This window comes from Elephas maximus, chromosome 18 (genome assembly GCF_024166365.1).
Source record: "Elephas maximus indicus isolate mEleMax1 chromosome 18, mEleMax1 primary haplotype, whole genome shotgun sequence".
NCBI classification, from domain to species: Eukaryota; Metazoa; Chordata; class Mammalia; order Proboscidea; family Elephantidae; genus Elephas; species Elephas maximus.
In genome coordinates this window covers 12,911,031-12,923,322 of record NC_064836.1, presented here as the reverse complement: position 1 = coordinate 12,923,322, position 12,292 = coordinate 12,911,031, and the positions used below count along the sequence as shown (strand labels likewise).

Below are 12,292 nucleotides of genomic sequence, written 5' to 3'. Positions count from 1 at the left end.
GCACACAAATCTGTATTATTTCTGTCATGACCTGTTTATATATATATGCAAGTAAACCTGAGTTCATATTGTATTCCGACTCTAATCCAGAGTGGTATGTACCACAGTTTGTTTATCCACTCACCTGTTTAAAGACATCTGGGTTATTTCTAGTTTTTTGCAATTATGAATAAAGTTGCTGCAAATATTCATGTACCAGCTTTTGTGTGAACATAAGTTTTCATTTCACTTGAGTAATCCATAGTAGTGGAATTGGCTGGGTTATATGCTAAGAGAATGTTTAACTTCATAAGAAACTGACAAACAGCTTTCCTAAGTGGCTGTTGCACGCTTCTGATCCACCAGGAATGACTGCGAGTTTCTGTTGTTCAGCATCCTCAGCATTCGGTTGCTTGTACTTTTTTAAAACGGAAGCCTCCTCCCCTTGACTTCTTCCTTCCTGTTGGCTTCTGCCTAGATTACAAAGTAATCTGTACTCTTGCTTTGCAGCTGGGTATTAGTGAAGGTATTGATTTTAGCTGACTTCCTGTTTCCACTGGGCATCAAGGTATGGTCCCATTTCTTATCTTCCACAACAGTCCTATAAGGCAGATTCAGCACACTTTCTCAGGCTGGTATGGCAGATAACAACACTGTGCTTGACAAGAATTCCTATCTGGTTTTCCCTTTTTAGCCTCTTAGTTCCCTACTCACCTCAGCCTCTTTTGAGGCCAACCAAATGAATCCACTGAGATACTAGCGTGGTCATGGGTCATCATTAGACTCTGTGGTGGCTGTGGATCCAGCAGGATAAACCACTTCATGTAGTTTTCTAGCTGGGTGGCTGGATCTTAATTCATCAGGAAGGATCTGTGTGCCTGACCCCTGCTCGGAGTCCCTGCCTCCTAACTTGGCAGCTAGCACATTCTCGTAGTCGTTATCGTCCTCACTTGGCATCTCTTCTCCATGCTTCATCTGGCTGTTCCCACTCTGTAGCAATGGCTGGAAGGCCACGTGATCCTCTAAAACAAGGAAGCTGCCTGACTGCATGACAGACTGAGTGTGGGTCTCCAGAGCATCTGTCCTGTCCTTCACATAGTCTGTGTTTAAGGATGTCACCTCTTCTTCTGCCTGCTGCTGGCTTCTGTTGACATCTGCTGGTGGGACATTTTCATAATCTCTGCAGCACCGAAAAGTTTTCCAGGGCTGCTCCTGCTGGGTGGCCCCAAGATCTAATTCTGACATGTTGACGTAGTCATTTGAGGTCTGAGAAGAACTATCCTCATCACTGAGTTGGTCACTGCTCTCAGTTCCTGGAGACCAAAATCTGGTGCAGTCACTGGCATCCCCATAGCCCACATCTCTTTTCTCAGTAAAGTCCAGCTCCTGTGCACTTGGGAGGACAAAGAGATTTCTGGGGGAGCTGGAACCTAGATCCTCAGCCATCTCTTCTGCTCTGGGCACGTTGACATAATCCCTTGAATCCTCTGAAGAAATGCTCAGGTCATCTCTGGAAGCTCTGACATTGATGTAGTGTGCTGAGGGCGTCAAGGTCTTACACATCTGGGGTACCATAGTGTTGTCATAGACACCCACCGGAAACCCCATGTCACAGGTATGGGCTTCATGCACCTGGAGGGCATTGCCTGCTTGTGAGAGCTGTGGGGAAGAAGAGAAGGCCAGTGATAGGATGGAAGAGAGAATTATGGACAAAGCTTTTCTTCTCCCCTGCCCAATATCTTTTTTCCCCACGAAGAAAGAAGCTTTAGAGGGGCCTTAAATTGCAAGGCTTTAGATGCCAAGTAGGTATTAGGGAAGTGAGCAGGGTTTAAGAAAAGCAATAGTAAAATCATGATGAAAAATTGTAGTAAGGGTGTTCAGTGGGCAGCAGGAGGGCAGTATTATATACTGGAGAAAGTTGGCCCCCTTAGAGCGCACTGAGAGGCAACATAGCATAGTGGAGAAAAGTACAGGCTTAGGTTCGAACTGAGGGGTTCAAGTCCCAGCCTCACCACTTATTGATGAAAGAGTTTGGGCAAGTTACCTAATCTCTTAACCAAATGCATGGAGTCATAGTTTTCTAATTTGTAAGGTGGGGATAATCATAATATTGACATCATAAGGTTTTTGTGGAAAGAAAATGGATTACTAGTGTTATGGACTGAATTTTGTTCCCTCAAAATGTGTGCTGTGAATCCTAACCCCTAAATCTGTGGTTATAATTCCATTTGGGAATGGGTTTTATCTGTTGTGTTAATGAGGGAGGATTAGCGTACGGAGTGTCTTAAGTCAATCTCTTTTGAAATATGGAAGAGATTAAACAAGTGAGAGGGGCAGAGATGGGAGCAGATAGACACTGAGCCACATGAAGATTGCCCAGGAGAAGCCCAGAAGAGATAAGGACCTTCCTCCGGAGCTGACAGACAGAGATACCCTTCCCCTAGAGCCAACACCCTGAATTCAGACTTCTGGCCTAGTAAACTGTGAGAAAATAAATTTCTGTTTGTTAAAGCCACCCACTTGTGGTACTTCTGTCATAGCAGCACTAGATAACTAAGATTTTGGTACCGGAAGAGTGAGGTACTGCTCTATGAGATAACTAAAATGTGGAAGTGGTTTAGAATTGAGTAATGGGTAAAGGCTGGAAGAGTTTCAAGGTGCCTAAGAGTAAAAGGGAAACCCTGGTGGCGTAGTGCTTAAGTGCTACTGCTTCTAATCAAAAGGTTGACAGTTCAAATCCACCAGGTGCTCCCTGGAAACTCTATGGGGCAGTTCTACTCTGTCCTTTAGGGTCACTATGAGTGAGAATTGACTTGGTGGCAGTGGGTACGGTAAGAGTAAAAGCCTTAGATTGCCTTGAAGAGACTGTTGGTAGAATTATAGACGTCAAAGGAAATTCTGGTGAGGGCTCAGAAGGAAGTGAGGAGAGCTATAGAGAAACTCTCTGTCATCTTAAAGAATACAGTTGTCAGCTCTCCATATCCATGAGTTCCACATCTGTGGATTCAACCAACCATGCATCAAAAATATTCAGGAAAAAAAAAACAGTTCCAAAAAACAAAATTTGTATTTGCCACGTGGTTTGCACTATACCGAATCCACGTGAATGAAATGATGTCTAGGCATACCTTGCTGTTAACCCAAAAAACCTGTGCTGTCGAGTCGATTCCAACTCATAGTGACCCTATAGGACAGAGTGGAACTGCCCCATAGAGTTTCCAAGGAGTGCCTGGCAGATTTGAACTGCCAAACTTTAGGTTAGCAGCCGTAGCACTTAACCACTACACCACCAGGGTTTGTAGCCTCTCACAATTTCACAGACCCTCAGTCGCTCTCTAGCACTTGTTTGAGCATTGTCCACTTTGAATCTTGTCATTATTCCCTAAACAATACAGTATTGTACAACAACTTTTACACAGCATTTATATTGTATTAGGTATTATAAGTAATATAGAGATGATTTAAGGTATATGGGAGGATGAGTGTAGAATATATGCAAATACTACGCCATTTTATATAAGGAACTTGAGAATCCTTGGATTTTGGTATCTCCTTGGGGTCCTGGATCCAATCCCATGCAGATACTGAGGAATGACTGTACATATGGCACCAGCAACAGAATGTTGCTAGAAATGTGGATGTTAAATATGCTTCTAGTGAGGCTTTAAAAGAAAATGATGAACATGTAATTGACAATAGAAGAAGGGTGATGCTTTTTATGTAGTGGCAAAGAACTTGTCTGAATTATGTTCAAATATTTGTTGGAAGGTAGCATTTATAAGGATGAACTTGGATATCTGGCTGATGAGATTTCTAATCAAGGTCTTAAAGGGGTCACATGGCTTCCCCTTGCCACTTATACTAAAATGCAGGATGAAAACAGAACTTAAAGATTTGGAAAATCCTATTGTACAAACTAAGGACATGTGTCCTAGAATGCTCACCAAAGACATGGCTACACAATCTGTTGTTAAAGAGATTAAGCTGTGATGGATGGATCTAACCAACTACCACAGCAGAAAGCCCATCAGCTTAGACTGAAGGGGACAGAGAAAGAACGAAAGGAGAGAATTCCGTCTGGCTCTTGGAATTCTATAGGCAGGAAACAGGCCAAAGGAGCTACATCTGTTGTCTTCTGAGGAAAGAAAAGAACCGTCCCTGGAGTAGCTTGGAAATCAGCAGAACTGTTGGGAGGAACACGGGAAGCAGGGCCTTCTCAGTTTCAAAGGGTGGGGCCATTGTCTTCTGGATCTGAAAGGGTGGGGCCACAGCCTCCTATGTTTCAGAGTCAGATCTTAGCTAACTTGGTTCCAGAGTGTGGGACTGCTGTTAGGGTATGCCAGGGGATGGGGCTGCCACCCAAAACTGAGGGAGTGGGGCTGCTGTGCCCAAAGGGCAGAAGAACAGGGCCTGCTGTAGCCAAGGAGGTGAGGTTGCCACTCAGATAGACTAGGAGAATGGTGCTACCCAAAGCTGAGGGAGTAGAGTTGCCATCCCAGTGGGCCTGCCTGGAAGGCAGAGCTGAAGCCCAGTGTCAAGAAACCTCTGCCCAGAATCCAGCCAGCATGGGCAACAACCAGAGTCTGAACAGCAGGGCCATTGCCCAGATGGTCTTAGATAAGAAAGGATTTATATATATGTATATATATATATACACATATATGATTATTTTCAAGCCTTGAGAACTAATATAGTTAGTTCTGCTGGGTTTTGAACTTAGTGCTTCTTATTCCTTCTTTGTCCCCAATTTCTCCCATTTGTAATGGAAATGTCTACCTTGTGCCTGTTCTGCCATGGTACTTTAGAAGTAGATAACTTGTGTTCTAGATTCCACAGGTTCACAGATGAAGAGGAATTTTGCCCCAGGATGGAATATGCCCAAAGTCTCACCCATGTTTGATTTAAACACTTCAGAAGATGAGATTTTGAAACTGGAGTTGATTTAAGACTTTTGTGATAATGTGATGGGGTGAACGTATTTTGCATGTGGCAAGGACATGAATTTTGGGGGGTCAAAGTGTGGAATGTTATGGATTGAATTGTGTCCCCACAAATATGTGTTGTAAATCCTAACCCCTGTATCTGTGGTTATAATCCCATTTGAAAATGGATTTTCTTTGCTGTATTAATGAGGTAAGATTAGTGCAGAGTGTGTTTTAAATCAATCTCTTTTGAGATATAAAAGAGTTTGAACAAGCGAGCAAGAGGAGCAGAGATGAGGGAAGATAGATCCAAGCCACATGAAGATCGTGCAGGAGCAGAAGCTCAGAAGAGACAAGGAGCTTCTCCCAGAGTCAACAGAGAAAGAAAGCCTTCCCCTGGAGTTGGCACTCTGCGTTTGGACTTCTAGCTTCCTAAACTGTGAGAAAATAAATTTCTGTTTGTTAAAGCCACCCACTTGTGGTATTTCTGCTGCAGGAGCACTAGATAACTGAGACGACTAGTGTTTAGAATAGCTCTTGGTACATAAAAAACACTAAAAAGGCTTGCCATTATTATTAAAGGGGCAGCTGACACAAGGACTCAGTTGATTATTGACATTTAGGGGTGCTGGCTTGATGTTTTCAGAACTGCTGAGTTTTCAAGAAAAGTTGGAAATCTGGACTTTCAATGTGAAATCTCTTCATTTTTAAAGTTGGCAATGGATTTCAAACGTTCCTAAAATCCTATGAAGTCCAAATCAAATATCTTTAGGGGCTTAGGTCGCTTTGGGACCTAAAGTCTAAACGCAAAATCCACTCAGGTCCCACCCACACCCTGGAATGAGCTTTGCAAACGGAGTTTACTCTTCCCTGCTCTCATCAGCCCCTCTGATTTGCTGCCCCAGGAAGTCTGAACAGGCCGCAGCAGAACCCATGGAGTGGGAGGCTGGGAGGAGGAGGAAACAAAAGCATCGACTTTGTGGAGGTGGCTGCATAGTAATTGACCCTACATCTCTGGGTAATGAGAGGTTGGATAATGAACAAAATCAGCAAGAGCAGCAGCATCACTACTTACCTGGGGATGACCACAAAACAGAAGACCTGTTCCTTAACAAATAAACACAAACTTATCTCTGAAAATGAGCACCCTGCTCTTCAAAGTTGCTCTCTGTGGTATGTGGTGCCTCCTTACAGAATTATTGCTGGGCTCTTCCCTAGAAGCTGCATTTAGAGCCAGATCATACGACACATGGGGTTGTATTTATTAATTGTAATTCTCCCTTTGTAGCCTCAGAGAATGAATAAGGAGGCTTGGTAGCACAATGGTTAAGCACTGGGCTGCTAACTGAAAGTGGCTCCCGTGGAGAGACAACTGGTGATCTCTTCCCAGAAAGATCTAGAAAATCCTATGGGGCCATTCTACTTTGTCACATGTGGTCACTACGAGGTGAAATTGACTTGAGGGCATCTAACAACAACAGTAACAACCTCGAAGAACAGCCCCATTTGATCGAACACTTTATACCTCAGCTGCAGTACTGAATGGCTTATGAATATTTCTGCTACTGAGGATAATTGAAACCATATGACACAGGCCCTAGAAATAATTCTCAAAGCAGGGCTTAAATATCTTTGGAGCACCAACAACATTGTTAGAATATTTGTGTACCTTCCTGAGGTGATTACTTTGAAGGAGTCAACACTCATTTGGATAAGCAAGTTACCATGTCTCTCTTAAAACAATCCATTTCAGTTCTAACATCATGTCATGGAAAAGATGTGCCCTGGTGCCTTTCTAAACTCTCAGGCACTTGCTCTTATCTTTCTTAATTTTCCTCTTCGGGCAGTAGGGAGGTCTTGAGGCTAGTCCTTCCGATTTATTAATAGGGCTGCAGGGTGAGTGCCAAAGTCACGTCGCTTGTTTGCAGTGAAACAAGATCCGAGACCAGAACTCTTTCACTTCAGTTTTTCTGCCAGGGACCTGTCATTTCTCATAAGGGGTTTGGCTCTTACCACATGCTCAGGGGTAGGGCTGTCAGGATTTCTGGAGAGAAGGCTCTCAGTACTGAAAATGCGAATACTCCTTGACTGACATCTCCCTGAAAGGACAGAGAACACCTGAAGATAGTTAGTGAATCCTTCAAGGGCTTCATCTTGACAATCCCCACATTGTGGGTGAAACTGGGTTGTGAGGTACCTCGTATCTCCAGTCTTGGCCTGCTATTCTGTTGTCAGAGGGTCAGAGTACTAGTACTCTCCTCAGTGCTGGTGGAACCAGAGGACACTAGCACAGGGCTGGGGAGGCTGCAAGGAAGCTTCTGGGCAGTACCCTCCCTGCCGGTGGCCATGTTCTCCTCTGTGTACCTTACTCTCCTAGATATTCCTTTTTCTCTGCTATCTTAATATCCAGACAAAACAAAACCCCAAACCCAGACCAGTCTCCTTCTTCAGAGCTCTCCAGGCTCCTCAGTGGAGCTGTGTCTTGCCGCCCATCTATCCCATTCTGTCTAGGCCATTCTCTTTGGTGCTCTCTGAGGGGCAGATAGGTCTGAAAGCTTGGAGGAAGTTGCTTCTAGTGTGAGAGGTGTGTCCTGGCAGCAGAAGTTTAGTATATCTGGACTCCATGCATTAGGGGCAAGAACCTACCTGGGTCTTCTTGCCTCCGAGGCAAGAAGTCATAAATGTTTTTGGATCTTTGCCTACACTGAGGCAGGGTCAGCAAGGGCATGGCAGTAACTCGAAGGTAAGGAAATGGGCCTGCAAGGCAATGAGAGAGACAGGGGTCACAATAGGGTCAGCTGCATGGAATGAGGACTCTTGGGAACGGAGTGTTCCCTGGAAATATTCCCCACTCTCACTATCTATCATAAAAAAATACATTTTCAGACTTGAAAAGTCCCATTTGAGCTAGACAAATAGGGGACTCGGAGAACAGAAGCAGGAAGAGACAAATATGGCACGAGGTACTCGGCCAATGTCTTCCAAAATAGAACTCAAATCGGCACGAGGCATTTGGAAGTCACTGCTCAGGATCTTGAGGCAGACAGTGACCTGAGTGTGGGATAAGAACAGAGGACTCCTCATTGCAATAGTTCATCCCTGGAAAACAACCTGGTGTGAGAGATTTAAAAAACAATTGCCGTGGAGTTGATTCCAGCTCATGGCGACGCCGTGTGTCAGAGCGGAACTATGCCCCACAGGGCTTTCGGTGGTTGATTTTTTTGGAAGTAGATTGCCAGGACTTTCTTCGAAGGAGCCTCTGAGCGGACTGGAACCTCTAACCTCTTGGTTAGCAGCTGAGGGCTTTAACCGTTTGCTCCACCTAGGGACACTCAGTATGAGGGAGTAGGTAGCCCAAACAGGATTTTAAATGCCAGGCTCAATTACGAACCCTAGTGTGACTTGATTTTGGAACAAAGGACTTACACTTCCTTTTATTCCAGTTCCACAGGATGCAGAGAACCACGGTGACCAGGAGGGTGGCAAGGAGCCCCGCAAACACAGAGAAGATGCTGGTGCTCTGGTCTTTATCCCTAGGAGGAAAACCAAGTGAGTGGGAGGTAGGAGAAGACGCTTCTTCCAGGAGTTAGAGCCCCGAGGATTTGGAACAGGGCCCCAAGAAGGGGAAAGCCAAGCTAGGGCATCTGCCTAGTGACTTTGAGAATAGGGGAATGGCACAAGAGGGAAAAGGCCCTTTGAATGCCTACTGTGAGCCAGGGGCCGGACATCAACCTTATTTAATCTTTATAACAACCTCCTGTCTCTCTTTGTGGCCAAGGAACCAGAGATTTAGGCTCAAAAAGTTAAAATAACTTGTCAAAGATCACTCAGCTAGGAAGTAAGATGGAATGTGACTCTAGCTCTGTTTGGGGCCAGAGATCATGCTCTTTCCACTCCACCACGTTGAACTCCATACCTGTAAAGTCAAGTCCATCTGCCCTTGCTTCCCTTCTTTCCCCCTGCTGGGCTTCCTGGCTTTCACTGAGAAAAGGCTTACCCAGTTCCTAATCAGGGAGTGGCTGGGTGGCAGAGTTCGGCTTGCATGAACCTTAGTAACCCCACAGCGCTAAGTTGTGGAGCTGGTCTCCAGGCAACACTCTGCTGTTGTGTGGTATTTAACCAATGCAGCTGCCCAGGACCAGTTCTGTGCCACCTTGCAACTAGTAGGCAGGGTTGGAGTTGCTGCTTTGCTTTGGTTGTGAAAGGCATTCAAATTACACCCCCAGGAGGCTGTGCCTACGGGAACAGGAAGCAGTCAAGCGAGGTTGCAGCAGAATGTAGTAGCTGCCCTGCTACCCCCAAGATAAGCCAGGTCATCTGCCAGGGAACCTCTGTGAGGGTTTCTGTCCTCCTGAGATTTGGGTTTGTTTATCCAACTTTCTACTTGACATTTCCGCTACACTGCCTAACAGCCATCGCAAACCAAATATGTCCCAAACACAAATTCTGTTCTCCTTGAAGAAACCTGCTCTTCCTCTGGTACTTCCCATCAGCAAGTGGCTCAAAGCCTCATGGCCATCCTTGCCTGCTCTTTTTTTTTTTTTTTCCTTATGCCCACTTCCAGCCTATCGGCAAATTCCATGTGCTCTAACCTGGGCATCTACCTATCCCAAATCCAACCGCCTCTTGTCCTCTCCTGTGCTACTGCCCTGGTTCAAGCTGCCACGACTTTCACGTGGGCTCTTCAATAAAAAAAAAAATTCAATAGCCCTCCCTAATCGGCCTCCTTGCTTTCACACTTGCTCCACCCTGCTTTCTTCATACATGAACCCACGTGATCCTTCTAAACAGTCCATCAGAGTCACTCCCTAATTGTGAGTTGGGTAATCCTCCTTGGCTTGCAACTGTCATGCTTCCCATCACACTTGGGATAAAATCCATAGTTCCTACCTCAAGAGGACATTAAGGCACCATATTATTTGGTCTCTGCCTACCTTCTGACCTCATTTCTTACCACTTTCCCTCTGACCCCTGCACTTCAGTCACCAGGACGCCTTGCTGTCCCTTGCTCATGCCAAGCGTGGCCCCATCTCAGACCTGCCACTTTCCCTGCCAGGAACTGTCCCCTCCCAGCACCTGCATGGCTCTGTCTCTCATAGCATTCTGGTATCTTCTGAAATGCTACCTCCTCAGGCAGGTCTTCCCTGACCACTCCTTACTCTCAGTCTCCTAGCCCTGCTCTGCAAAGCACCACCATAACAAAACCCTATCAATTTAAGAACAAACCAACCACCAAACCACAGCACTTATGACTGACTGATATTATATTATACGTTCCTTTGTTTATCATCTGCCTCAGCCCTCTTGACTGTAAGCCTCAGGAGGTCAGGGACCTGTCTATCCTGTTTACTTGGTGCTGGAACAGTGTCTGATACTTAGTAGTGGCCTGATGAATATTTGTTAACTGAATGAGTGAATTAGTAAACACGTGAATGAATAAAGGAAATGGGAGTGGCGCTGCAGGGTTCTGACAACTTCTATGAATTCATTCTCCGTCAATGTCCATGTACTTGTTGGTCACGGTGATACATTTCAAAACTATGACAGTTTTGAAATTTATTTTATTGGATTGTACTGTTCTCACAACGCTGAAGTTTATACCTACCAGTATCACCAAAGTTTCAACTGCTGCTGGACTTTTTATTTTTGTTTGGATGAGATTGAAAGCTATAGCAGTAAAATTTACATCCATCGTGCGCTCTGTGAGATTTTACGTCCTGAAGACTTATCTTTATTATATCTGCTGTTACATTTTGCATCCATGGCAAGTTATTAAGACCTAAAAAACATCCCTGGGAAATGCGAGCCTTTTGTTTTCATCATGATGGGGTCTAGTGTTTTTGAAGAGTGACTGGTGGGACCTGAGATAGGATAGAATGAGGCTGGTGATCAAGGCCCCAGAGGGGCGGGAAATACAACCAGACTGGCAGCTAGCTCTCAGAAAATTCTGTCTTCACAGCTTTTCCTCTCCCCTAGCAACTTCCTTCTCTTCTGAACACCTATTCCTTTCCTCCCAGCATCCCTGAGAAAACTTCTCTGAGCCTAGAGTGTGGTGGTCTTAGTGGACCTCAGCCTGGTTGTAAGGGATGGCAGTACCACTGTGCCAGAGGCCCCCCAGGCAGGCCAGGATGCTCTGTCTAAATCTGAGGATGGTGGGGCACACCACCCGAGTCACTCACCTGTCCAGGCTGCCAGAAGTTTCCCGCGGAATGCTGGCCTCCCAGGTCCTCTCTCCAATTTCCGAAAGGGTCGGGGTGACATGATTCATCATCTCAGGGACCCCTGCCATGTTTCCAAAGTTTGTCTTCTCCTCCTAAGCCTTCTCTTGGTCATAATCAGCTAGCCAGCATACCTGTCACTTTTCCTGGCTCTTCCTAAATTGCTGACTCCTGGGAGAAAAGGCAAATTGGTTTGTACTTTGCATATAATCATGTGTGATATAGACAATTTATTAGTAGATAACATTACAGAGCTGGAGAAATCCTTCTGGTCTGCATTTCTTCCAAATATTCCCTAACTCATACCTTTTTACTCTTAAGATTGCTTGTTCTTCAATGTTTAATCACTTTAGTCCCTTAGAAACAAAAGTCTTTTAGTTTTTATTTCGTTCATTCTAAAGCTCCCAATCTTTCTTTTTAGAACCTTCTTTCCCCCCGACAGACTCCCTACCTTGTCCCTGCCCCTAAAATGTCAGGCTGAATTGGCCCAACGCACAAAAATCACAGGTTGGTTCTACCTGGATGTGGCTACAATGCCCAGTGCGGGAGGTGAGATCTTGTCCTGGTGCGGTCCTACCAAGGGAGGCAGCTCAGGGGCGATTCATGGTCTCCGTCTTCTGGGGGGAGCCCGAGTGGCACAGAGCAGGAGACTGCCAAGAGGCCCAGGAGAGGCTCGGTAAGAAGCTCATCTTCAACACCCCACGCCCCGGAGAGAAAAGAGCAAACCAGTTTGCCAGAATGGAAACAGAGAGTCAGTCACAGGAAACGATGCCACCAATGTGCTAATGAAACATGGGGAACAGGAAATGCTGCTCAGCTCTTAATAAGATAGCAGAAAACACATCTTCAACCCACTGGTCTCCCAGTCTGTCGGGTGTTCTGTGGTCTGCCGTGAGAGTGATTAAAAATAAGGCACGGTACTAGGGGGGCTTTGTGATTGCTCCCCCTGGGCTTCTGAGACTCAGTTTTTGAAGTCTCCAGGTTACATTTTGAACACTGGAGGGTATTTTTTAGAAACAAATGCAGATTTCTGGCACCTTCTTCTGATTCAGTGGGTGGAGGATGCAGGGGGTGGGTAACTAAGTGGTTTTTTAAATAGATCATTCCCAGGTGACTTTGATGCCGATGGCCTGTGTTTCACATTTTTGAGAACCTCTGCTCTGGGTATTACCC

At 45.4% G+C, this 12,292-nt stretch overlaps 1 protein-coding gene across 1 annotated transcript; it reads right to left on the bottom strand.

The window, feature by feature from the left end:
• Nucleotides 1-558: 558 nt before the first annotated feature.
• On the bottom strand, nt 559-11,863 carry LAX1 (lymphocyte transmembrane adaptor 1). Its single transcript, XM_049858140.1, has 6 exons — nt 11,638-11,863; nt 11,081-11,290; nt 8,328-8,434; nt 7,548-7,658; nt 6,915-7,000; nt 559-1,638 (listed from the first exon to the last, which is right to left on the bottom strand). The coding sequence occupies exons 2-6, from the start codon at nt 11,188-11,190 to the stop codon at nt 745-747; spliced, it is 1,308 nt and encodes a 435-aa protein (XP_049714097.1). The 5' UTR covers nt 11,191-11,290; nt 11,638-11,863; the 3' UTR covers nt 559-744.
• Nucleotides 11,864-12,292: the final 429 nt, after the last annotated feature.